The 24,744-nt window shown below is 48.0% G+C and overlaps 1 protein-coding gene across 1 annotated transcript in view; it reads right to left on the minus strand.

Moving 5' to 3' along the window:
• LOC144485964 (POU domain, class 2, transcription factor 2-like) overlaps nt 1-24,744 on the minus strand; it is a 160,195-nt gene that overhangs the window by 49,047 nt on the left and 86,404 nt on the right. The window contains exons 5-9 of the mRNA XM_078204038.1: nt 18,005-18,118; nt 11,838-12,029; nt 9,962-10,079; nt 9,500-9,591; nt 7,887-8,072 (exon numbers count right to left, since the gene is read on the minus strand). Coding sequence (XP_078060164.1) covers nt 7,887-8,072; nt 9,500-9,591; nt 9,962-10,079; nt 11,838-12,029; nt 18,005-18,118 — 702 coding nt within the window. The remainder of the gene's footprint in view (nt 1-7,886; nt 8,073-9,499; nt 9,592-9,961; nt 10,080-11,837; nt 12,030-18,004; nt 18,119-24,744) is intronic.

Consider the following 24,744-nt stretch of genomic DNA (forward strand, 5'->3'; position numbering starts at 1 on the left):
CCCCAACACGCTTACAGGACAGCATGAACACTCTCCGACACAGTTACAGGACAGCATGAACACTCCCCGACACAGTTACAGGACAGCGTGAACACTCCCCGACACGGTTACAGGACAGCGTGAACATACCCCGACACTGTTACAGGATAGTGTGAACACTCCCCGACACGGTTACAGGCAGCGTGAACACTCCCCGACACGGTTACAGGCAGCGTGAACACTCCCCGACACGGTTACAGCACAGCGTGAACAATCCCCGACACGGTTACAAGACAGCGTGAACACTCCCCGACACGGTTACAGGCAGCGTGAACAATCCCCGACACGGTTACAGGCAGCGTGAACACTCCCCGACACGGTTACAGGACGGCATGAACACTCCCCGACATGGTTACAGGACAGCGTGAACACTCCTTGACAGGGTTACAGGGCTGCGTGACCACTCCCCAACACACTTACAGGGCAGCGTGAACACTCCCTGACACAGTTACAGGACAGTGTGAACATTCCCTGACACAGTTACAGGACAGTGTGAACATTCCCTGACATGGTTACAGGACAGCGTGAACACACCCTGACACAGTTAGAGGATAGCATGAACACTGCTTGATGCGGTTACAGGACAACGTGAACACTCCCTGATACGGTTACAGGACAGTGTGAACATCCCCCAACATGGATACAAGACAGCGCGAACACTCCCCAACATGGTTACAGGTCAGCATCAACGCTCCCCAACAAGCTTACCGGACAGCGTGACCACTCCCCAACACGCTTACAGGACAGCATGAACACTCCCCGACACAGTTACAGGACTGCATGAACACTCCCCGACACAGTTACAGGACAGCATGAACACTCCCCGACACAGTTACAGGACAGCGTGAACATACCCCGACACTGTTACAGGATAGTGTGAACACTCCCCGACACGGTTACAGGACAGCGTGAACACTTTCCGATGCGGTTACAGGACAGCGTCAACATTCCCCGCCACTCTTACAGGACAGCGTGACCATCCCCAACACGCTTACAGGACAGCGTGAACACTCCCCGACACGCTTACAGGACAGCGTGAACACTCCCTGACGCGGTTACAGGACAGCATGAACACTCCCTGACGCGGTTACAGGACAGCGTGAACACTCCCCGACACGGTTACAGGACAGCGTGAACACTCCCTGACGCGGTTACAGGACAGCGTGAACACTCCCTGACACGGTTACAGAAACGGTATGAACACTCCCCGACACGGTTACAGGACAGCGTGAACAATCCCCGACACGGTTACAGGACAGCGTGAACACTCCCCGACACGGTTACAGGCAGCGTGAACACTCCCCGACACAGTTACAGGCAGCGTGAACACTCCCCGACACGGTTACAGAAACGGTATGAACATTGTAACCCACAGTTACAGGACAGCGTGAACACTTCCCGACATACTTATAGGACAGGGTGAACACTCCCTGACATGGTTACAGGACAGCGTGAACACTCCCCGACACGGTTACAGGACAGCGTGAACAATCCCCGACACGGTTACAGGACAGCGTGAACACTCCCCGACACGGTTACAGGCAGCGTGAACACTCCCCAACACAGTTACAGGCAGCGTGAACACTCCCCGACACGGTTACAGAAACGGTATGAACATTGTAACCCACAGTTACAGGACAGCGTGAACACTTCCCGACATACTTATAGGACAGGGTGAACACTCCCTGACATGGTTACAGGACAGCATGAACACTCCCCGACACGGTTACGGCACAGCGTCAACACTCCCCGACACACTTACAGGACAGCGTCAACACTCCCCGACATGGTTACAGGACAGCGTCAACACTCCCCGACACAGTTACTGGACAGCGTGAACACTCCCCGACACGGTTACAGGACAGCGTGAACACTCCGTGACACGCTTACAGGACATTGTGAACACTCCCCGACATGGTTATAGGACAGCGTCAACACTCCCCGTCACGCTAACAGGACAGCGTGAACACACCCAGACACTCTTACAGGACAGCGTGAACACACCCAGACACGCTTACAGGACAGCGTGACCACTCCCCAACACACTTACAGGACAGCGTGAACACTCCCCGACATGGTTACAGGACAGCGTCAACACTCCCCATCACGCTTACAGGACAGCGTGAACATTCCCCAACATGGTTACAGGACAGCGTGAACATTCCCCAACATGGTTACAGGACAGCGTGAACATTCCCCAACATGATTACAGGATAGCGTGAACACTCCCTGACACGGTTACAGAGCAGCGTGACCACACCCCAACACACTTACAGGGCAGCGTGAACATCCCTGACACGGTTACAGGACAGCGTGACCACTCCCCAATATGCTTACAGGACAGCGTGAACACTCCCCGACACGCTTACAGGACAGCGTGACCACTCCCCAACATGCTTACAGGACAGCGTGAACACTCCCTGACACGGTTACAGCACAGCGTGAACTTTCCCCGATACGGTTACAGGACAGCATGACCACCCGACACTCTTACAGGACAGTGTGAACACTCCCTGACACGGTTACAGGGCAGCGTGAACACTCCCCGACACTCTTACAGGATAGCGTGAACACTCCCTGTCACGGTTACAGGACAGTGTGAACACATCCTGATAGGTTACAGGATATTGTGAATACTTCCTGATACGGTTACAGGACGTGAACACTCCCTGATACAGTTACAGGACAGTGTGAACACCCCCCCAACATGGATACGGGACAGCATGAACACTCCCTGACACGGTTACAGGGCAGCGTGAACACTCCCCAACATGGTTACAGGACAGCGTGAACACTCCCTGACACGGTTACAGAAACAGTGTGAACATTGTAACCCACGGTTCCAGGACAGCGTGAACACTTCCCGACATACTTATAGGACAGGGTGAACACTCCCTGACATGGTTACAGGACAGCATGAACACTCCCCGACACGGTTACGGGACAGCGTCAACACTCCCTGACGCGGTTACAGGACAGCGTCAACACTCCCCGACACACTTACAGGACAGCGTCAACACTCCCTGACACGGTTACACGACAGTGTGAACACTCCCTGACACGCTTACAGGACAGCGTCAACACTCTCTGACACGGTTACAGGACAGCGTGAACACTCCCCGACACAGTTACAGGACAGCGTGAACACTCCCCGACACAGTTACAGGACAGCGCGAACACTCCGTGACACGCTTACAGGACATTGTGAACACTCCCTGACACGGTTACAGGACAGCGTGAACACTCCCCGACACAGTTACAGGACAGCGTGAACACTCCCCGACACAGTTACAGGACAGCGTGAACACTCCCCGACACAGTTACAGGACAGCGTGAACACTCCCCGACACAGTTATAGGACATCGCGAACACTCCGTGACACGCTTACAGGACATTGTGAACACTCCCCGACATGGTTACAGGACAGCGTGAACACTCCCCGTCACGCTTACAGGACAGCGTGAACACTCCCCGACACGGTTACAGGACAGCGTGAACACTCCCTGACGCGGTTACAGGAAGCATGAACACTCCCTGACGCGGTTACAGGAAGCATGAACACTCCCTGACGCGGTTACAGGACAGCGTGAACACTCCCCAACACGCTTACAGCACAGAGTGGACCCTCCCCGACACGCTTACAGGACAGCGTGAACACTCCCCAACACGCTTACAGCACAGAGTGGACACTCCCCGACACGCTTACAGAACCGCGTGAACACTGCCTGATACGGTTACAGGACAGCGTTGACACTGCCTGATACGGTTACAGGACAGAGTGAACACTCCCTGACACGGTTACAGGACAGCGTGAACACTGCCTGATACGGTTACAGGACAGTGTGAACACACCCCGACACGGTTACAGGACAGAGTGAACACTCCCCGACACAGTTACACGACAGCGTTAAAACACCCCGACACAGTTACAGGACAGCGTTAAAACACCCCGACACAGTTACAGGATAGCGTGAACACTCCCCGACACGGTTACAGGACAGCGTGAACACTCCCCGACACGGTTACAGCACAGCGTGAACACTCCCCGACACGGTTACAGGACAGCGTGAACACTCCCCGACATGGTTACAGCACAGCGTGAACACACCCTGACACAGTTACAGGACAGCGTGAACACTCCCCGACACGGTTACAGGACAGCGTCAACACTCCCCGACACGGTTACAGGATAGCGTGAACACTCCCCAACACGGTTACATTACAGCGTGAACACTTCCCGACACAGTTACAGGACAGTGTGAACACTCCCCGACACGGTTACAGGACAGCGTGAACACTCCCCGACGTGGTTACAGGACAGCGTCAACACTCCCCGACACGGTTACAGGACAGCGTGAACAATCGCCAACACGGTTACATTACAGCGTGAACACTTCCCGACACAGTTACAGGACAGCGTGAACACTCCCCAACCCGGTTACAGGACAGCGTGAACACTCCCCGACACGCTTACAGGAAGCATGAACACTCCTCGACACGCTTACAGGACAGCGTGAACATTCCCCAACATGGTTACAGGACAGCGTGAACATTCCCCAACATGGTTACAGGACAGCGTGAACACTCCCTGACAGGGTTACAGGGCAGCGTGACCACTCCCCAACACTCTTACAGGACAGTGTGAACATTCCCTGACACAGTTAGAGGATAGCATGAACACTGCTTGATGCGGTTACAGGACAACGTGAACACTCCCTGATACGGTTACAGGACAGTGTGAACACCCCCCCAACATGGATACAAGACAGCGCGAACACTCCCCAACATGGTTACAGGTCAGCATCAACGCTCCCCGACAAGCTTACCGGACAGTGTGACCACTCCCCAACATGCTTACAGGACAGCATGAAAACTCCCCGACACGGTTACAGGACAGCGTCAACATTCCCCGCCACGTTTACAGCACAGCGGGACCACTCCCCAACACGCTTACATGACAGCGTGACCACTCCCCAACACGCTTACAGGACAGCGTGAACACTCCCTGACACGCTTACAGGACAGCGTGAACACTCCCCGACACGGTTACAGGACAGCGTGAACACTCCCCGACACGGTTACAGAAACAGTGTGAACATTGTAACCAACACGGTTACAGGACAGCGTGAACACTCCCTGACGCGGTTACAGGACAGCGTGAACACTCCCTGCCACACTTACAGGACAGCGTGAACATTCCCTGCCACACTTACAGGACAGCATGAACACTCCCCGACACAGTTACAGGACAGCGTGAACACACCCCGACACCGTTACAGGACAGCGTGAACACACCCCGACACCGTTACAGGACAGCGTGAACACTTCCCGACACGGTTACAGGACAGCGTGAACAATCCCTGACACGGTTACAGCACAGCGTGAACAATCCCCAACACGGTTACAGGACTGCGTGAACATTCCCCGACACGGTTACAGGACAGCGTGAACAATCCCCAACACGGTTACAGGACAGCGTGAACATTCCCTGACACGGTTACAGGACAGCGTGAACACTCCCCGACATGCTTACATGACAGCATGAACACTCCCCGACACGGTTACAGGACAGCATGAACACTCCCTGACATGGTTACAAGACATCGTGAACACCCCCCGACATGGTTCCAGGACAAACAACAAAAGAACAAAGAACAATACAGCACAGGAACAGGCCCTTCGGCCCTCCAAGCCTGTGCCGCTCATGGGCCCAGCTAGACCATTCATTTGTATCCCTCTATTCCCAGTCTGTTCTTTGGCTATCTAGATAAGTCTTAAACGATCCCAGCGTGTCCGCCTCAATCACCTTGCTTGGGAGTGCATTCCAGGCCCCCACCACCCTCTGTGTAAAATACGTCCCCCTGACATCTGTGTTGAATCTTTCCCCCCTCACCTTGAACCTGTGACCCCTTGTGTTCGTCATCTCCGGCCTGGGAAAAAGCTTCCCACTGTTCACCCTATCTATGCCCTTCATAATTTTTTACACCTCTATTAGGCCGCCCCCTCATCCTCCGTCTTTCCAGGGAGAACATCCCCAGCTTACCCAATCTCTCCTCATAGCTAAGACCCTTCATACCAGGCAACATCCTGTCAAACCTTTTCTGTACTCTCTCCAAAGCCTCCACGTCCTTCTGGTAGTGTGGCGACCAGAACTGGACGCAATATTCCAAATGTGGCCTAACCAACGTTCGATACAGCTGCATCATCATATGCCAACTTTTAAATTCTGTGCCCCGTCCAATAAAGGCAAGCATGCCATATGCCTTCTTCACCACCCTCTCCACCTGTGCTGCCACCTTTAAGGATCTGTGGACTTGTACACCCAGGTCCCTGTGTGTGTCTGTACTCCTGATGTTCTGCCAATTATTGTACAGCTCCCCCTTACATTAGATCTACCGAAATGCATCACTTCGCATTTATCTGGATTAAACTCCATCTGCCATTTCTCCGCCCAATGTTCCAGCCTATCTATATCCTGCTGTATTCTCTGACAATGTTCGTCACTATCCGCAACTCCAGCAATTTTCGTGTCGTCCGCAAACTTACTGATCACACCAGCTACATCTTCCTCCAAATCATTTATATATATCACAAACGGCAGAGGTCCCAGTACAGAGCCCTGCAGAACTCCAGTCATCACAGACCTCCAACCGGAAAAAGACCCCTCCACTGTTACCCTCTGTCTTCTATGGCTGAGCCAGTTCTCCACCCATCTAGCTAGCTCATCTTTTATTCCGTGAGATTTAACCTTTTGCACCAGCCTGCCATGAGGGACCTTGTCAAACGCTTTACTAAAATCCATATAGACGACATCCACGGCCCTTCCCTCGTCAATCATTTTTGTCACCTCCTCAAAAAACTCAACCAAATTTGTGAGGCATGACCTCCCTCGTACAAAACCATGCTGTCTATCGCTAATGAGATTATTCAGTTCTAAATGCGCATATATCCTATCTCTAAGAATCTTCTCCAACAATTTCCCTACCACAGACGTCAAGCTCACCGGCCTATAGTTACCCGGGTTATCCTTGCTTCCCTTCTTAAATAACGGGACCACATTTGCTATCCTCCAATCCTCTGGGACCTCACCTGTGTCCAGTGAAGAGACAAAGATTTCTGTTAGAGGCCCAGCAATTTCATCTCTTGCCTCCCTGAGGAGTCTAGGACAGATGCCATCCGGCCCTGGGGATTTGTCTGTCTTAATGTTTCCTAAAAAACCTAACACTTCCTCCCTTGTAATTGAGATTTTTTCTAACGGGTCAACTGATCTCTCTGAGACACTACACTACAGTCAACATGTCCCTCTCCTTTGTGAATACTGATGCAAAGTATTCGTTTAGGATCCCACCTACTTCCTTTGGTTCTAAGCATAATTCCCCTTCTTTGTCCCTGAGAGGTCCGATTCTTTCCCTAACAACCCTCTTGTTCCTAACGTATGTATAAAATGCCTTAGGATTCTCCTTAATCCTGTCTGCCAAGGACATTTCGTGACCCCTTTTTGCCCTTCTAACTCCCTGTTTGAGTTCTTTTCTACTTTCTCTGTATTCCTCCAGTGCTCCATCTGTTTTTAGCTGCCTGGACCCCATGTATGCCTCTTTTTTCTTTTTGATTAGGACCAACAGCGTGAACACTCCCCGCCACGATTACAGGACAGCGTGAACTACCCCTGACATGGTTACAGGACACTGTGAGCTACCCCCAACATGGTCACAGGACAGTGTCAACACTCCCCGACATGGTTACAGGACAGTGTCAACACTCCCCGACATGGTTACAGGACAGTGTCAACACTCCCCGACATGGTTACAGGACAGTGTGAACATTTCCTGCTGGTAGTGCGTATTTACCTGAGTAAACCCCAGTTTGATGCGCCGCTGTTTGAAGGTTCGGGCAAACTGTTCGAGCTCCTCCAGGTCACTGGGCTCCTCGGGGTGTGATGCGGCCTCCACACCTTTGGTCGTCTGTGACTGGGGGTTTCCCTGCATGTGAGGCTCATGGACAATGGACCCGGGGAGTCCTGGCCGAGTCACTGCCTGAAACATAAGAGTCACGCTGTGTTAGTGAGGTTGGAGAGAGCAGCCTGTAACACCGTCCAATCACCCACATTCTCAACCTCACTCATCAATTCAACTCTTCCCTCCTTTTCTCCTTCCCCATATACCCTCTCTGTCTCTCGCTCTCTCTCTCTCTTTCTCTCACTTTCTCTCTCTCTCCCCCGCTTCTTGCAGTGTTGTGTTATGTCACTATGTAAGTGAGGCGATGGCCTAGTGGTATTATCGCTAGACTATTAATCCAGAAACTCAATTAATGTTCTGGGGACCCGGATTCAAATCCCACCACGGCAGATGGTGGAATTTGAATTCAATAAAAAATATCTGGAATTAAGAAGCTACTGATGACCATGAAACCATTGTCGATTGTCAGTAAAACCCATCTGGTTCACGAATGTCCTTTTGGGAAGGAAATCTGCTGTCCTTACCCGGTCTGGCCTACATGTGACTCCAGAATGTGGTTGACTTTCAACTGCCCGCTGGACAAGAGCAATAAATGTTGGGCAGCCAGAGATTCCAATGTCCCACAAATGAATTTAAAAAACACACAAATATTATTTACAGCACAGACATGGGGTCTGAGCCTTTTCCCAACCTGCCCCTTTGAACCTTACCAGCCCATCCTCTCTGCAATTCCGATTGGATTTATTGTTGAGAGAAGGATAGTCACTGGCAGCTTTTCTGTCTGCCATTTCTCAGCACAGAATCGCAGAATAACACATCTCAGAAAACAATGATTTATACAGCACAGAAAGACACACACACATTCTCTCTCACACTCATATACACACACACACACACACACATGGGTTGGGTTTGTGTGTACAGTGCAACGCAGGCAGAGTGTGCGTGTGCACAGTTAAACACAGGCAGGGTGTGTGTGTACAATGTAACACAGGCAGAGTGTGTGTACAGTGTAACACAGGCAGGATGTGTGTGCACAGTGTAGCACAGGCAGGGTGTGTGTACAGTGTAACACAGGCAGAGGGTGTGTATACAGTCGAACACAGGCAGGGTGTGTGTGTGTACAGTGTAACACAGGCAGATGTGTGTGTATAGTGTAATATAGGCAGGATGTGTGTGTATAATGTAATACAGGCAGGATCTGTGTGTATAATGTAATACAGGCAGGATGTGTGTGTTTAGTGTAATACAGGCAGGATTTGTGTGTACAGTGTAATACAGGCAGGGTGTGCATGTGTACACTCTAACAAGGTAGAGTGTTGTGTACAGTCTAACACAGGCAGAGTGTGGGTGTACTGTCTGACGCAGCACAGTATGGGTGTACAGTCTAACACAGGGTGAATGTGTGTGTGTGTGTACAGACTAACAGGAAGTGTGTGTGTGTACAGGCTATCGAAGCTTGTATTGAAGGCTGTTTGCCTGTAAACTACAGTCGAATGGCTGACCTGTGCAGCGAGCCCCAGGCGGGGTTGTGCCTGCAGGAGTCCCCCTTGGCTTTGCTGAGGTAGCTGTAGAAGATTTGGTGTCGAGAGAAGACCTGAAATGTAAAGCAAAATGACAACTCAGCCTGATAACACCTGGGCAGGGATAATGTGATACAGAGTAAATCTCCCTCTACAATGTCCCCATCAAACACTCCCAGGACAGGTACAGCACGGGGTTAGATACAGAGAAAAGCTCCCTCTACACTGTCCCCATCAAACACTCCCAGGACAGGTACAACACGGGGTTAGATACAGAGTAAAGTTCTCTCTACACTGTCCCTGTCAAATGCTCCCAGGACAGGTACACAACGGGGTTAGATACAGGTGTGAAACAGCAATAGCCTAGTCGAATTGAGGGTCTGGCAATCGGTTCGGTGTAGATTACTATCCGCCCTTTCACAGTGCGAGTTGCGCTGCTCCTACCTTGCTGTCCTTGCTGTGCCTGTGGTAGGAGGAAGGGTGCAGGTCCTTGGAGATTGGCAGCAAGGTGATGCCCAGGTACCAGCACCAGCTGCTGAAGCTGCAGTAACTGTTGAAGGTCCTACGCACAAAGAGCAATCTGTTAGTCACATTGTGCCAGCACATTCACAGCATCCAGAGCCCTGGCAGCCTCCTGGTCAGACAGTCCTCAATCTCAGATAGCTGTGGCAGAGGTTGCAGGGTAAAAGCTGTAATTGAGTCTGTTTCAACACTCAGGGTACAGGTGAAAATATAGGGTTGTGTGCCACAGGCTTCGACTGAATCAGCTAATGCGTCCTCATCTGTGTGTGTGTGTTTGTGTATGTGTGTGTGTGTGTGTGTGAAAGAGTGAGCCCCCTGCTTTGCAACTGTGTGTGTGTGTGAGAGTGTGTGTGTGTGTGTGTGTGGGTGTGTGTGAGTTTGTGTGCATCGGTGTGTTTGTTTGTGAGTGTGTGTGTGTGTGTGAATGAGTGTGGGTGCGTGTGTGTGTGAGTGAATGTGCGTGTGTCGGTGTGTTTGTGTGTGAGTGTGTGTGTGTGTGTTGGTGTGTGTGTGTGTGAGTGTGTGTGTGAGTTTGTGAGTGTGTGTGTGTGAGTATGTGTGTGAGTGAGTGTGTGTGTGAGTTTGTGTGCATCGGTGTGTTAGTTTGTGAGTGTGAATGAGTGTGTGTGAGTGTGTGTGTGTGTCGGTGTGTTTGTGTGTGTGAGAGAGTGTGTGAGTGTGTGTGTGTGTGTGTGCGTGTTGGTGTTTTTGTGTGTGAGTGTGTGTGTGAGTGTGTGTATGTGTGTGAGTGTGTGTGTGTCTGTGAGTGTGAGTGTGCTTGTGTGTGTGTGTGTGTCGGTGTGTTTGTGTGTGTGAGAGAGTGTGTGTGTGTGTGTGTTGGTGTTTTTGTGTGTGAGTGAGTGTGTGTGTGAGTGTGTGTATGTGTGAGTGTGTGTGTGTCTGAGTGTGTGTGTGTGCATGTGAGTGTGCATGTGAGTGTGAGTGTGCTTGTGAGTGTGTGTATGTGTGAGTGTGTGTGTGTCTGAGTGTGTGTGTGTGCGTGTGAGTGTGCATGTGAGTGTGAGTGTGCTTGTGAGTGTGTGTGTGTGTGAGTGTGTGCGTGTGAGTGTGTGTGTGAGTGTGTGTGAGTGTGTGTGTGTGTGAGTGTGTGTGTGTGTGAGTGTGTGTGAGTGTGTGTGTGTGTGAGTGTGTGTGAGTGTGTGTGTGTGTGAGTGTGTGTGAGTGTGTGTGAGTGCGTGAGTGTGTGTGTGAGTTTGTGTGTTGGTGTGTGCGTGAGTGTGTGTGTGTGAGTGTGTGTGTGAGTTTGTGTGTGTCGGTGTGTTTGTGTGTGTGAGTGAGTGTGTGAGTTTGTGTGTGTCGGTGTGTTTGTGTGTGTGAGTGAGTGTGTGAGTTTGTGTGTGTCGGTGTGTTTGTGTGTGTGAGTGAGTGTGTGAGTTTGTGTGTGTCGGTGTGTTTGTGTGTGTGTGTGAGTGTGTGAGTTTGTGTGTGTGTCGGTGTGTTTGTGTGTGTGAGTGTGTGTGTGAGTTTGTGTGTGTCGGTGTGTTTGTGTGTGTGAGTGAGTGTGTGAGTTTGTGTGTGTCGGTGTGTTTGTGTGTGAGTGAGTGTGTGAGTTTGTGTGTGTGTCGGTGTGTTGTGTGAGTTTGAGTGTGTGTGAGTCTGTGTATGTGAGAGTGTGTGTGTGAGTGTGTGTGTGTGAGTGTGTGTGTGCGAGTGTGTGTGTGTGACTGTGTGTGTGAGTCTGTGTGTGTGTGTGTGTGACTGTGTGTGTGTGTGTGTGTTTGCGTGTCGTGTGTGCGATCTCTCAGTGTTCCCAGCTCCTCCGTGTGCTGCTGCTTACCTGGGCAGTGATTTGGATTGGTTGGGTTAGTGCTAAAGCTCCTGCCTGCTGGGGCCCGCTGTGTTGCTGTGACTCGAGGGCCGAGTGCTGGGACGCTGCCACTGCGTTGCTCTGCTGAACAGCGGCTGCCAGCAACTGGGCCTGTGCCTGCTGGAGCAGCAACTGCTGCTGGGCTGGTAACAGAGCTGTGAGCTGGGAATCAGAATGAGAGGAAATGACAAGAGAGAATGATGGAGAGGGAGAGAGGAGAGACACAGAGCGAGAGAGAGGGAGTGAGAGAAAAAAGATTGTGGGGGGAGAGGGTCAGAGAGACAAAGTGAGATTGAGAGGAGAGAGAGGAGAAGGTCAGAGAGAGGGAAAGGAGAGAGGGAGAGAGAGAGCGGGGAGGGGTCAGAGAGAAAGGAGAGAGCGAGGAGAGGGTGTCAGAGAGAGCAAGGAAGGAGAGAGGAAAGAGTGAGCAAGAAAGAGAGAGCGAGAGAGGAGAGAGGAAAGAGAGCGAGAGAGGAGAGGCAGAGAGAGCAAGAGGAAAAAGAGGAGGAGAGAGGAAAGAGAGCACAAAAGGGAAGGGAGCGAGAAAGGAGAGGAAGAGAGAGAGAGAGAGGATGTGAGAAGAAAGAGGAGAGAGGGGCAGAGAGAGAGAGGGAGAGAGAGAGAGAGAGAGGAAGAGAGAGTGAGAGAGAGGGAGAGAGAGAGAGAGAGAGTGAGCAGAGTAATTCAGGAGAGGGATTGAGAGCAGAGAGAGTGAGGAGAGGGTGAAAGAGAAACAGAGAGAGTAAGAGAAAAGAGAGAGAGTGGAGAGAGGGAGTGAGATGAGGGAGAGAGGAAGGAGTGAGCAAAGAGGTGGCAGAGATGGTGAAGGGAAGTGAGGAGAAGGACGGTGAGGGGGGTGTAGGGAGGGGGATGAGGACGGGGAGGGGGTGGTGAGGGGGTGTGAGGAGGGGGAAAGGGATGGTGAGAGGGCGTGGGGAAGGGAATGATGAGGGGGTGTTGGGTGGGGGTTTGGAGAGTGTGAGGTTCAGTGAGATGAGGGGGTAGGGGAGTGTGTGTGTGAAATGAGGGATTTGGGGTATAATTGAGTGATGTGAAGATTGGGGGAGTGGGAGATAAAAGGAAAAAGACAATGTTTAGGTAGGATAGTGCAAAATCAATTTGTTTTATAATCCCAAAACTCTGCTCCCTGATTCAGCTCACCCATTCCCACTGGGAATTCCAAACCAACTCCCAATCATTGACGCTGAAACTAACCCACTGACCCCCGCAGCCAATCACTGAGGCTGAAACTAACCCACTGACCCCCGCAGCCAATCACTGAGGCTGAAACTAACCCACTGACCCCCGCAGCCAATCACTGAGGCTGAAACTAACCCACTGACCCCCGCAGCCAATCACTGAGGCTGAAACTAACCTATTGACCCCTTCAGCCAATCACTGAGGCTGAAACTAACCCAATGACCCCCACAACCAATCACTGAGGCCAGAACTAACCCACTGACCCCCCCTCCCCCACTCCCAATAGCCAATTACTGATCACCCACTACGCCCTGCAACCAATCACAATTGATGTTAAGTAATGTCCGATGCTCACTATTGGCTGAGATCTAAGGGAGAGCTGACAAACCAGAAACTGTGCAGTATTCTGAGTGACTAACACTGTTGTAACCATCCGTCAACGATAACCTCGTGCACCCTTCAATCCATCCTGCTGTGCTCCCTAAAATCCTCAAACTGTCCCGAATTCCTACCCCATACCTTCTCAAACTCCCACCGAAGCACGAACTGAAGCCCCTTCTAAACCCCTTCCAACAATAATCCACACCAACATTCCACCTCAAAGGAAAATGCAGGCTCCGCCAGAGGAATTTTATTGGAGAAAACCCCACATTTAGGCTGGAGAAGGAGGTGTTAGAACAGGTGACTGATAGCTGGCCCTAAATATGAAAGGTTCGTGGAACTTTAACAGGAGGAGAGAGAGAGAGAGAGAGTGGGGGAGATAGGGAGAGAGGTGGAGGAGATTTAGTGAGGGAATTCTAGAGTTTGTGTTCTGTCTGGTCATCAAGTGGAGAGTGAAAGTAGTGGGGTGAAGGGGTGGTGGGAGGGGATAGGCGAGTGGCCAGAGTTGCAGAGGACGCTGAGGTCTCAGAGTGTTGTTTCCTGGAGAAGGTTATTGAGAAAGGAGGGGAAGGTAGGGCAGGAGAGGTCAGGGACAGCTTAGAAGCCAAGAGTGAGAATCTTAAACTGGATGGAGTTTCAGGATCGTAGGGGTTTGTGTATGTGCGTGCGTGTGTGTGTGTGTGCGTGCGTGTGTGTGTGGTTGAGTGCACTTGTGTATGTGCATGTGTGTGCATGTGTGTGTGCATGCGTGAACCTGTCTGTGCATGTGTACATGTGTGTATGTGCACTTGTGTGTGTGCACTGGTGTGTGTGAGCGTGCGCTTGTGTGTGCGTGTGCTTGTGTGCGCACGCCTGTGTGTGCGTGTGTGCGCGTGCGCTTGTATGTGCGTGTGTGTAGGGCGGGGAGGATGGGGGTAAGTGATCAGACACTCGGTGCAGGAAACAGGCAGCAAGAGTTTCGATGATTTTGGAGGATACCCAGTTTGTGTGTGTATTCTTTTATTCATTCGTGGGACATGGGCATCATTGGTTGGCCAGCATTTATTGCCCATCCTAGTTACCCTTGAGAAGGTGGAGTTGAGCTGCCATTTTGAATCGCTGCAGTCCCTGAGCAGTGGGTTGACCCACAATGCTGTTAGGAAGGGAATTCCAGGATTTTGACCAAACCACTGCGAAGGAACGGCAATATATTTCCAAGTCAGGATGGTGAGTGGCTTGGAGGGGAACATGCAGATGGTGTTGTTCCCATGTATCTGCTGCCCTTGTCCTTCCAGTGGTCGTGGGTTTGGAGGGTGCTAATGATTTTTGGTGAACAGTTGCAGTGCATCTTGTAGATGTGTGTGTGCTTGGTGGGGGGATAAGGCTGAGGGTATCCAGGATCCCGTTCACTGAGGCAGACCCCAAGTTTGCCAATGTCATAACGATGGTGGGGTTATATAGTGGGCAACTCTTGCGAGGGGTGGGTGGGAAGGGGAGGGGAGGGAGGGGAGGGGGGGGGAAGGGGAGGGGGGTGGTAATACCAGGGTAACGGTGCCCAGGACAGGAAAGGCAAAGGCGGCCATTTCTGGCTCTGATTGGATAGGTTAGATAGGCCAGAGGGGAGATAGGAAGCAGGTACTGCCCAAGAAATGGCTACCTGTCCAAAGAGCCAAAGGCCATAAGGTGTTGGGGCAGAAGGAGGCCACTCGGCCCATTGGGTCTGCAGACCAGATGTGATAATAATCCTCAACTCCCACTTTGCGGCCTCAACCCCCACCATGACCCTCGATTGCCTCACGGATGCAAATATCTGACAGTGGGGAGGAAGAATATTTGACCACAGATACTGGAAGACACCAGTGGGGAATTCGCTAAAGGACAGGATACGGGTGAGGCGCTCGTTAGAGGAATAATCGGATGAGTTAAGTATCCGGGACAGATGGGAATAGACTCAGGAGGACACAACACCTTGCAGAACTGAGGCTGGAGTTGGCACGCTGGTTTGGAAAGGCAGAGAGGTAAAGGGTTGTTTTATGTGGGAAAGGTGTGTGGGTGTTGAACGGGGCATCATCTTCGTATTCCGGAACATTCCCAGAATAGGGAGCAAGTGTTTGTTGGCCAAGGAAAGCTGGAGCCTTGAGTAGCCAGATGTTGTCCAGCCAGCTGAGATGGGGACCGTTGGGACCAGTTGTGCAACAGACACATTCACCTCTACACCTCTTGGATTTGAGGAGCGAGGGTGCCTGGGTGGAGGCAGCCAGGATGTAAGATGGCTGACAAATTCCCTCGGAGTGTCAGTGGCAGAAATGAGGGAAGCCACGCAGCGCATCGACTGCCACAGATGGATTGTGGTGATTGGAGGCACAGAAAATGTGTGCGTAGCTGCCTAGGAAACATAGGAACAGGAGGAGGCCATTCAGCCCATCAAGCTTGTTCCACCATTCAACATGATCATGGCTGATTGGACACTTCAAGGCCTTTTACACCCACACTATCCCCATATCCCTTTACGTTATCATCAATCAGAAATCTATCAATCTCTGCTTCAACCAGACTCAATGACTGAGCTTCCACAGCCCTCTGGGGTAGAGAATTCCAAAGATTCACCACCTTGTATCCCAAAATGTGTAGATTAGTGGAATTAGCCATGGTAAATCTGTGGGGTTATGGGGCTAGAGTGCGGGAGAGAGTCTGGGTAAGATACTCTGTCAGAGAATTGGTGCAGACCAAATGGGCCAAATGGCCTCCTTCCACATTTCTCATCTCGGCCCTAAGTGGCCTTATTTTGAAATTGTGAGCCCTGGTTCCAAATTCCCCAAAGCAAGGGAAACACCTTTCCTGCATCTACCCTGTCTATTCCTTCAAATACTTTGGAGGTTTCAATGAAATCACCTCTCATTCTTTGAAACTCTAGAGAATATTGACCCAGTTTGCCCAATCTCTCTTCATAAGACAGTCCCATCATTCTCAAACTAGTCTGGTAAACCTTCGTTGTATTCCCTCTATGGTAATAATATCCTGTTTGAGGTAAGGGGACCAAAATTACATATACTGCTCCAGCTAGGGTCGAACCGGGGCTTGACCAGCATTTCTTGCCCATCCCTAATTGCCCCTTGTCTTTTGAGGAAAGGTTGGAGAGGTTAGGATTGTATCCACTGGAGTTTAGAAGTGTAAGAAGAGACTTGATCAAAATCTTTAAGCTCCTGAGGGGTATTGACAGGGTGGATGCGGAGAGGATATTTCCTCTTGTGGGAGAATCTAGAACGAGGGATCACTGTTTAAAAATAAGGGGTCACCCAATTAAGAGAGATGAGAAGAAATGTTCTTTTTCTGAGTGTCGTGAGTTTCTGGAACTCTTCCTCAAAAGGCAGCGGAAGCAGAGTTTGTGAATATTCCTAAGGCAGAGCTAGATAGCTTCTTGGTAAGCAAGGGGCTGAAAGGTTATCAGGGGTCGGCAGGAAGGTGGGGTGGAGATTACAATCAGATCAGCCATGATCTTATTGAATGGTGGAACAGGCTTGAGGGTCCAAGTGCCTACTCCTGTTCCCAATTTCTTTTTTTGTGTGTATGTAGAAGGTGGTGGTGGTGAGCTGCTTTCTTGAACCGCTGCAGTCCATGTGATGTAGATACACCCACAGTGCTGTTAGGGAGGGAGTTACAGGATTTTGGCCCAGTGACAGTGAAGGAACAGTGGATATATTTCCAAGTCAGGATGGTGACTGAGTTGGAGGAGAACCTCCTGGTGGTGGTGCTTCCATGTATCTACTGCCCTTGTCCTTCTAGATGGGAGCGGTTGTGGGCTTGGAAAATGCTGCCCAAGGAGCCTTGGCGAGTTCCTGCAATGCATCTTGTAGATTGTACACATAGCTGCCACTGAGCGTCAATGTTGGAGGGAGTGAGTTTTTGTGGATGGGGTGCCGATTAAGCAGGGCTGCTTTGTCCTGGATGGTGTCAAGCTTCTTGAGCGTTGTTGGCATTGCCCTCAGCCAGGCAAGTGGTAAGTATTCCATTGCAGTCCTGACTTGTGTCTTGTAGATGGTGGACAGGCTTTGGGGAGTCGGGAGGTGAATTGCTCTCTGCAGGATTCCCAGCCTCTGATGTGTTCTTGCTGGGATGTCGAAATGTATTTGGAAGCAATTTGGGAAATGGATACTTGCAATAGGGAGTGAGGTTGGACTTGCGATGGTGAGGGAGGTGCAAGGGGGGGTTGGGGAAAGATTGATAAAAATTGACTCGGGGAGGGGGCAGGAAAATAGATGATCGATGGTGGGTCCTGTGTACACAGGGGAGGGAAGGTTTGAATTTTGGAGGATTTAATGGGGCTAGGGTTTTGTTCGATGATATCTGAGGACATCTGGACGCCCATAACATCTGCTCGCTGACTGGAGGTGGGGAACATCTGGAGGTCTGAGGTTGGTTTTCCAATGTTGTCACTAGTCAACAGAGTGGAAGAAGTTAGTCCTCACACAGAGGGGAAAGCAAGCGGGACTCAAGGTCAGTGGACCAGGCTGACAGCTCCTGGCGAGGACTTTTTCCTTGTGTGTGTGCCTGAGCTCTGAGACGGGGCACTGACTTACCCCTGCCAGCTGAGTGCTCGCCAACATAAGCTGGGCTTGAGGGAGGTGACCCTGTTGCTGTTGAGGCATTTGTGTGGGTGCCTGGGCTGATTCGCTGGCATCCTCTACCTTAAACTGCAAAAGAAATGTTGACAATGGTTCTCGGATTAATAAGGAATATGGATCAGCTTTGAGTGCAGGTACAGAATGTGCGATGGAAGGGACAGGGACTGGAGAGGGAGATGCTAATGTGAGGTGTACACAGATGCAGTCTGTGTGCGCTGCAGCTTGGAGTTACAGGAGCAATACCCGCCACCAATTCAATCTCCATTCTACCTCGTGGATTCAATTTTAGAATCAGAAAGCTACTCTCAAAGCTGATGGGTTGCAACAGGTCAAATAATGTCCTTCGGGGGGAGGAATGATTCCTTACGCTGCCCCAGTGCAGCAGAGAACGAAAGATTGAATCATAATTCCTGACTGTTATTCTATATATAAACACCCCGAACCCCTCATTTAGATTCCAGTCTATAACTCACTCCTGGATACCTGTTATTCTACATATAAACCCCCCTAAATCCCTTGATTAGCTTCCAGTCTGTAACTCATTTCAAGTAGCTGTTATTCTATATATAAAAACCCCCCTGAACCCCTCGATTAGATTCCAGTCTGTAACCCAGGTTTGGGAGTCTGTTATTCTATATATAAATCGCCACAAATCCCTCGACTAGATTCCAGTCTGTAACTTCCGAGTACAACTTCCACATCATTGATTCCTGTATTTTCCCCGTTCTCCATTCCTGTATTTTCCCCGTTCTCTATTACTGTATTTTCCCCGTTTTCTATTCCTGTATTTTCCACGTTCTCTATTCCTGCATTTTCCCCGTGCACTATTCCTGTATTTTCACCTATTCTCTATTCCTGTCTTTTCCCCATTCTCTATTCCTGTATTTTCCCCATTCTATATTCCAGTATTTTCCCCTATTCTCTATTCCTGTATTTTCCCCGTTCCATATTCCTATATTTTCCCTATTGGCTTCTCCTGTATTTTGCCCATTCTCTATTCCTGTATGTTCCACTGTTCTCTATTCCTGTCTTTTCCCCTGTTATCTATTCCTGTATTTTCCCCTATTCTCTATTCCTGTATTTTCCATGTTCTCTATTCTTATATTTCTCCCTATTCTCTATTCCTGTATTTTCCCCGTTCTCTATTCCTGTATTTTCCCCTGGTCTCTCTCCCTATATTTTCCCATATTCTCTATTCCTGTATTTTCCCCGTTCTCTCTCCCTATATTTTCCCATATTCTCTATTCCTGTATTTTCCCCGTTCTCGATTCCTGTATTTTCCCCGTTCTGTCTCCCTATATTTTCCCATATTCTCTATTCCTGTATTTTCCCCTATTCTCTATTCCTGTATTTTCCCCTATTCTCTATTCCTGTATTTTCCCCCGTTCTCTATTCCTGTATTTTCCCCTGGTCTCTCTCCCTATATTTTCCCATATTTTCTATTCCTGTATTTTCCCCGTTCTCTCTTCCTATATTTTCCCCTATTCTCTATTCCTGTATTTTCCCCGTTCTCAATTCCTGTATTTCCCCGTTCTCTATTCCTGTATTTTCCCCTATTCTCTATTCCTGTATTTTCCCCTATTCTCTATTCCTGTATTTTCCCCTGTTCTCTATTCCTGTATTTTCCCCGTTCTCTCTTCCTATATTTTCCCCTATTCTCTATTCCTGTATTTCCCCCTATTCTCTATTCCTGTATTTTCCCCGTTCTCTATTCCTGTATTTTCCCCAATTCTCTATTCCCGTATTTTCCCCATTCTCTATTCCTGTATGTTCCACTGTTCTCTATTCCTGTCTTTTCCATTGTTCTCTATTCCTGTATTTTCCCCTATTCTCTATTCCTATATTTTCCACGTTCTCTATTCCTGTATTTTCCCCTATTCTCTATTCCTGTATTTTCCCCTATTCTCTATTCCTGTATTTTCCCCGTTCTCTATTCCTGTATTTTCCCCTGGTCTCTCTCCCTATATTTTCCCATATTCTCTATTCCTGGATTTTCCCCGTTCTCTCTCCCTATATTTTCCCATATTCTCTATTCCTGTATTTTCCCCGTTCTCGATTCCTGTATTTCCCCCGTTCTGTCTCCCTATATTTCCCCATATTCTTTATTCCTGTATTTTCCCCTATTCTCTATTCCTGTATTTTCCCCTATTCTCTATTCCTGTATTTTCCACCGTTCTCTCTTCCTGTATTTTCCCCTGGTCTCTCTCCCTATATTTTCCCATATTCTCTATTCCTGTATTTTCCCCGTTCTCTCTTCCTATATTTTCCCCTATTCTCTATTCCTGTATTCTCCCCGTTCTCAATTCCTGTATTTCCCCGTTCTCTATTCCTGTATTTTCCCCTATTCTCTATTCCTGTATTTTCCCCTATTCTCTATTACTGTATTCTCCCCTGTTCTCTATTCCTGTATTTTCCCCGTTCTCTCTTCCTATATTTTCCCCTATTCTCTATTCCTGTATTTTCCCCTCTTCTCTATTCCTGTATTTATCCCCGTTCTCTCTTCCTATATTTTCCCCTATTCTCTATTCCTGTATTTTCCCCGTTCTCGATTCCTGTATTTCCCCGTTCTCTATTCCTGTATTTTCCCCATTCTCTGTTCCTGTATTTTCCTCTATTCTCCAATCCTGTAGTTTCCCCTATTCTCTATTCCTGTATTTTCCACGGTGTCAATTCCTGTATTTTCCCCGTTCTATATTCCTGTATTCTCCCATTCTCTATTCGTGTATTTTCCCGTTCTCTATTCCTGTATTTTCCCGTTCTCTAGTCCTGTATTTTCCCCATTCTCTATTCCTGTATTTTCCCTATTCTCCATTCCTGCATTTTCCCCTGTTCCCTATTCCTGTATTTTCCCCTATTCTCGATTCCTGTATTTTCCCCTATTCTCTATTCCTGGATTTTTCCCTATTCTCTATTCCTATATTTTCCCCGTTCTATATTCCTGTACTTTCCCCTATTCTCTATTCTTGTATTTTCCACCTTCTCTATTCCTGTATTTTCCCCATTCTCTATTCCTGTATTTTCCCCATTCTCTGTTCCTGTATTTTCCTCTATTCTCCAATCCTGTAGTTTCCCCTATTCTCTATTCCTGTATTTTCCACGGTGTCAATTCCTGTATTTTCCCCGTTCTATATTCCTGTATTCTCCCTATTGTCTTTTCCTGTATTTTCCCAGCTCTCTATTCCTGTATTTTCCCCTGTTCTCTATTCCTGTATTTTCCGCATTCTCTAATCCTGTATTTTCACCTATTCACTATTCCTGTCATTTCCCCATTCTCTATTCCTGTATTTTCTCCTGTTCTCTATTCCTGTATTTTCCGCATTCTCTAATCCTGTATTTTCCCCTATTCTCTATTCCTGTCTTTACACCATTCTCTATTCCTGTATTTCCCCTATTCTCTATTCCTGTATTTTCCCCTATTCTCTATTCCTGGATTTTTCCCTATTCACTACTCCTATATTTTCCCCATTCTATATTCCTGTATTTTCCCCATTCTCGACTCTTGTATTTTCCACGTTCTCTATTCCTGTATTTTCCCCATTCTCTATTCTTGTATTTTCCCCATTCTCTGTTCCTGTATTTTCCTCTATTCTCCAATCCTGTATTTTCCCCTATTCTCTATTCCTGTATTTTCCACGGTGTCAATTCCTGTATTTTCCCCGTTCTATATTCCTGTATTCTCCCTATTGGCTTTTCCTGTATTTTCCCCATTCTCTATTCCTGTATTTTCCCCTATTCTCTATTCCTGTATTTTCCCCTGTTCACTATTCCCATATTTTCCCCGTTCTATATTCCCGTATTTTCCCCATTCTCTGTTCCTGTATTTTCCTCTATTCTCCAATCCTGTATTTTCCCCTATTCTCGATTCCTGTATTTCCCCTATTCTCCATTCCAGTTTTCCCCCTATTCTCTATTCCTGTATTTTTCCCGTTCTCTATTCCTATATTTTCCCACATTCTCTATTCCTGTATTTTCCCCTATTCTCCATTCCAGTATTTCCCCCTATTCTCTATTCCTGTATTTTCCCCGTTCTCTATTCCTATATTTTCCCCCTATTCTCTATTCCTGTATTTTCCCCATTCTCTATTCTGATATTTCTCCCTATTCTCTATTCCTGTATCTTCCCCGTTCTCTATTCCTGTATTTTCCCCTAATCTCTCTACCTGTATTTACCACATTCTCTATTCCTGTATTTTCCCCTGTTCTCTATTCCTGTATTTTCCATGTTCTCTCCTCCTATATTTTCCCCCATTCTCTATTCCTGTATTTTCCCCGTCCTCAATTCCTATATTATTCCCATTCCCTATTCCTGTATTTTCCCCAATCTCTATTCCTATGTTTCCCCCTATTCTCAGTTCCCCTATTTTCCCTTCCTCTATTCCTATATTTTCCCCGTTCTCTATTCCTATATTTCCCCCTATTCACTATTCCTGTATTTTCCCTGTGATCTATTCCTGCATTTTCCTCTATTCTCAATTCCTGTAATTTTCCCGTTCTCTACCTGTATTTTCCCGTTCTGTATTCCTGTATTTTCCCGTTCTCTAGTCCTGTATTTTCCCCGTTCTCTATTCCTGTATTTTCCCTATTCTCCATTCCTGCATTTTCCCCTGTTCCCTATTCCTGTATTTTCCCCTATTCTCGATTCCTGTCTTTTCCCCATTCTCTATTCCTGTATTGCCCCTATTCTCTATTCCTGTATTTTCCCCTATTCTCTATTCCTGGATTTTTCCCTATTCTCTATTCCTATATTTTCCCCGTTCTATATTCCTGTACTTTCCCCTATTCTCTATTCTTGTATTTTCCACCTTCTCTATTCCTGTATTTTCCCCATTCTCTATTCCTGTATTTTCCCCATTCTCTGTTCCTGTATTTTCCTCTATTCTCCAATCCTGTAGTTTCCCCTATTCTCTATTCCTGTATTTTCCACGGTGTCAATTCCTGTATTTTCCCCGTTCTATATTCCTGTATTCTCCCTATTGTCTTTTCCTGTATTTTCCCAGCTCTCTATTCCTGTATTTTCCCCTGTTCTCTATTCCTGTATTTCCACCTTCTCTATTCCTGTATTTTCCCCATTCTCTATTCCTGTATTTTCCCCATTCTCTGTTCCTGTATTTTCCTCTATTCTCCAATCCTGTATTTTCCCCTATTCTCTATTCCTGTATTTTCCACGGTGTCAATTCCTGTATTTTCCCCGTTCTATATTCCTGTATTCTCCCTGTTGTCTTTTCCTGTATTTTCCCAGTTCTCTATTCCTGTATTTTCCCGTTCTCTATTCCTGTATTTTCCGCATTCTCTAATCCTGTATTTTCACCTATTCACTATTCCTATCATTTCCCCATTCTCTATTCCTGTATTTTCCCCTATTCTCTATTCCTGTATTTTCCGCATTCTCTAATCCTGTATTTTCCCCTTATTCTCTCTTCCTGTCTTTTCCCCATTCTCTATTCCTGTATTTCCCCGATTCTCTATTCCTGTATTTTCCCCTATTCTCTATTCCTGGATTTTTCCCTATTCTCTACTCCTATATTTTCCCCGTTCTATATTCCCGTATTTTCCCCATTCTCTACTCTTGTATTTTCCACGTTCTCTATTCCTGTATTTTCCCCATTCTCTATTCCTGTATTTTCCCCATTCTCTGTTCCTGTATTTTCCTCTATTCTCCAATCCTGTATTTTCCCCTATTCTCTATTCCTGTATTTTCCACGGTGTCAATTCCTGTATTTTCCCCGTTCTACATTCCTGTATTCTCCCTATTGGCTTTTCCTGTATTTTCCCCGTTCTCCATTCCTGTATTTTCCCCTATTCTCTATTCCTGTATTTTTCCTATACTCTATCCCTCTATTTTCCCGTTCTCTATTCCTCCATTTTCCCCTATTCTCTATTCCTGTATTTTCCCCTGTTCACTACTCCTATATTTTCCCCGTTCTATATTCCTGTATTTTCCCCATTCTCTATTCCTGTATTTTCCCCATTCTCTATTCCTGTATTTTCCCCGTTCTCTATTCCTGTATTTTCCCCGTTCTCTGTTCCTGTATTTTCCTCTGTTCTCCAATCCTGTATTTTCCCCTATTCTATATTCCTGTATTTTCCACGGTGTCAATTCCTGTATTTTCCCCGTTCTATATTCCTGTATTCTCCCTACTGGCTTTTCCTGTATTTTCCCAGTTCTCAATTCCTGTATTTTCCCCTGTTCTCTATTCCTGTACTTTCCGCATTCTCTAATCATGTATTTTCACCTATTCACTATACCTGTCATTTCCCCATTCTCTATTCCTGTATTTTCCCCGATTCTCTATTCCTGTATTTTTCCTATACTCTATCCCTCTATTTTCCCGTTCTCTATTCCTCTATTTTCCCCTATTCTCTATTCCTGTATTTTCCCCATTCTCGATTCCTGTATTTTCCCCGTTCTATATTCCTGTATTTTCCCGATTCTCTATTCTTGTATTTTCCACGTTCTCTATTCCTGTATTTTCCCCTGTTCTCTATTCCTGTATTTTCACCTATTCTCTATTCCTGCCTTTTCCCCATTCTCGATTCCTGTATTTTCCCCGTTCTATATTCCTGTATTTTCCCGATTCTCTATTCTTGTATTTTCCACGTTCTCTATTCCTGTATTTTCCCCTGTTCTCTATTCCTGTATTTTCACCTATTCTCTATTCCTGCCTTTTCCCCATTCTCTATTCCTGTATTTTCTC

Source organism: Mustelus asterias, unplaced genomic scaffold, assembly GCF_964213995.1.
Source record: "Mustelus asterias unplaced genomic scaffold, sMusAst1.hap1.1 HAP1_SCAFFOLD_255, whole genome shotgun sequence".
Lineage (NCBI taxonomy): Eukaryota > Metazoa > Chordata > Chondrichthyes > Carcharhiniformes > Triakidae > Mustelus > Mustelus asterias.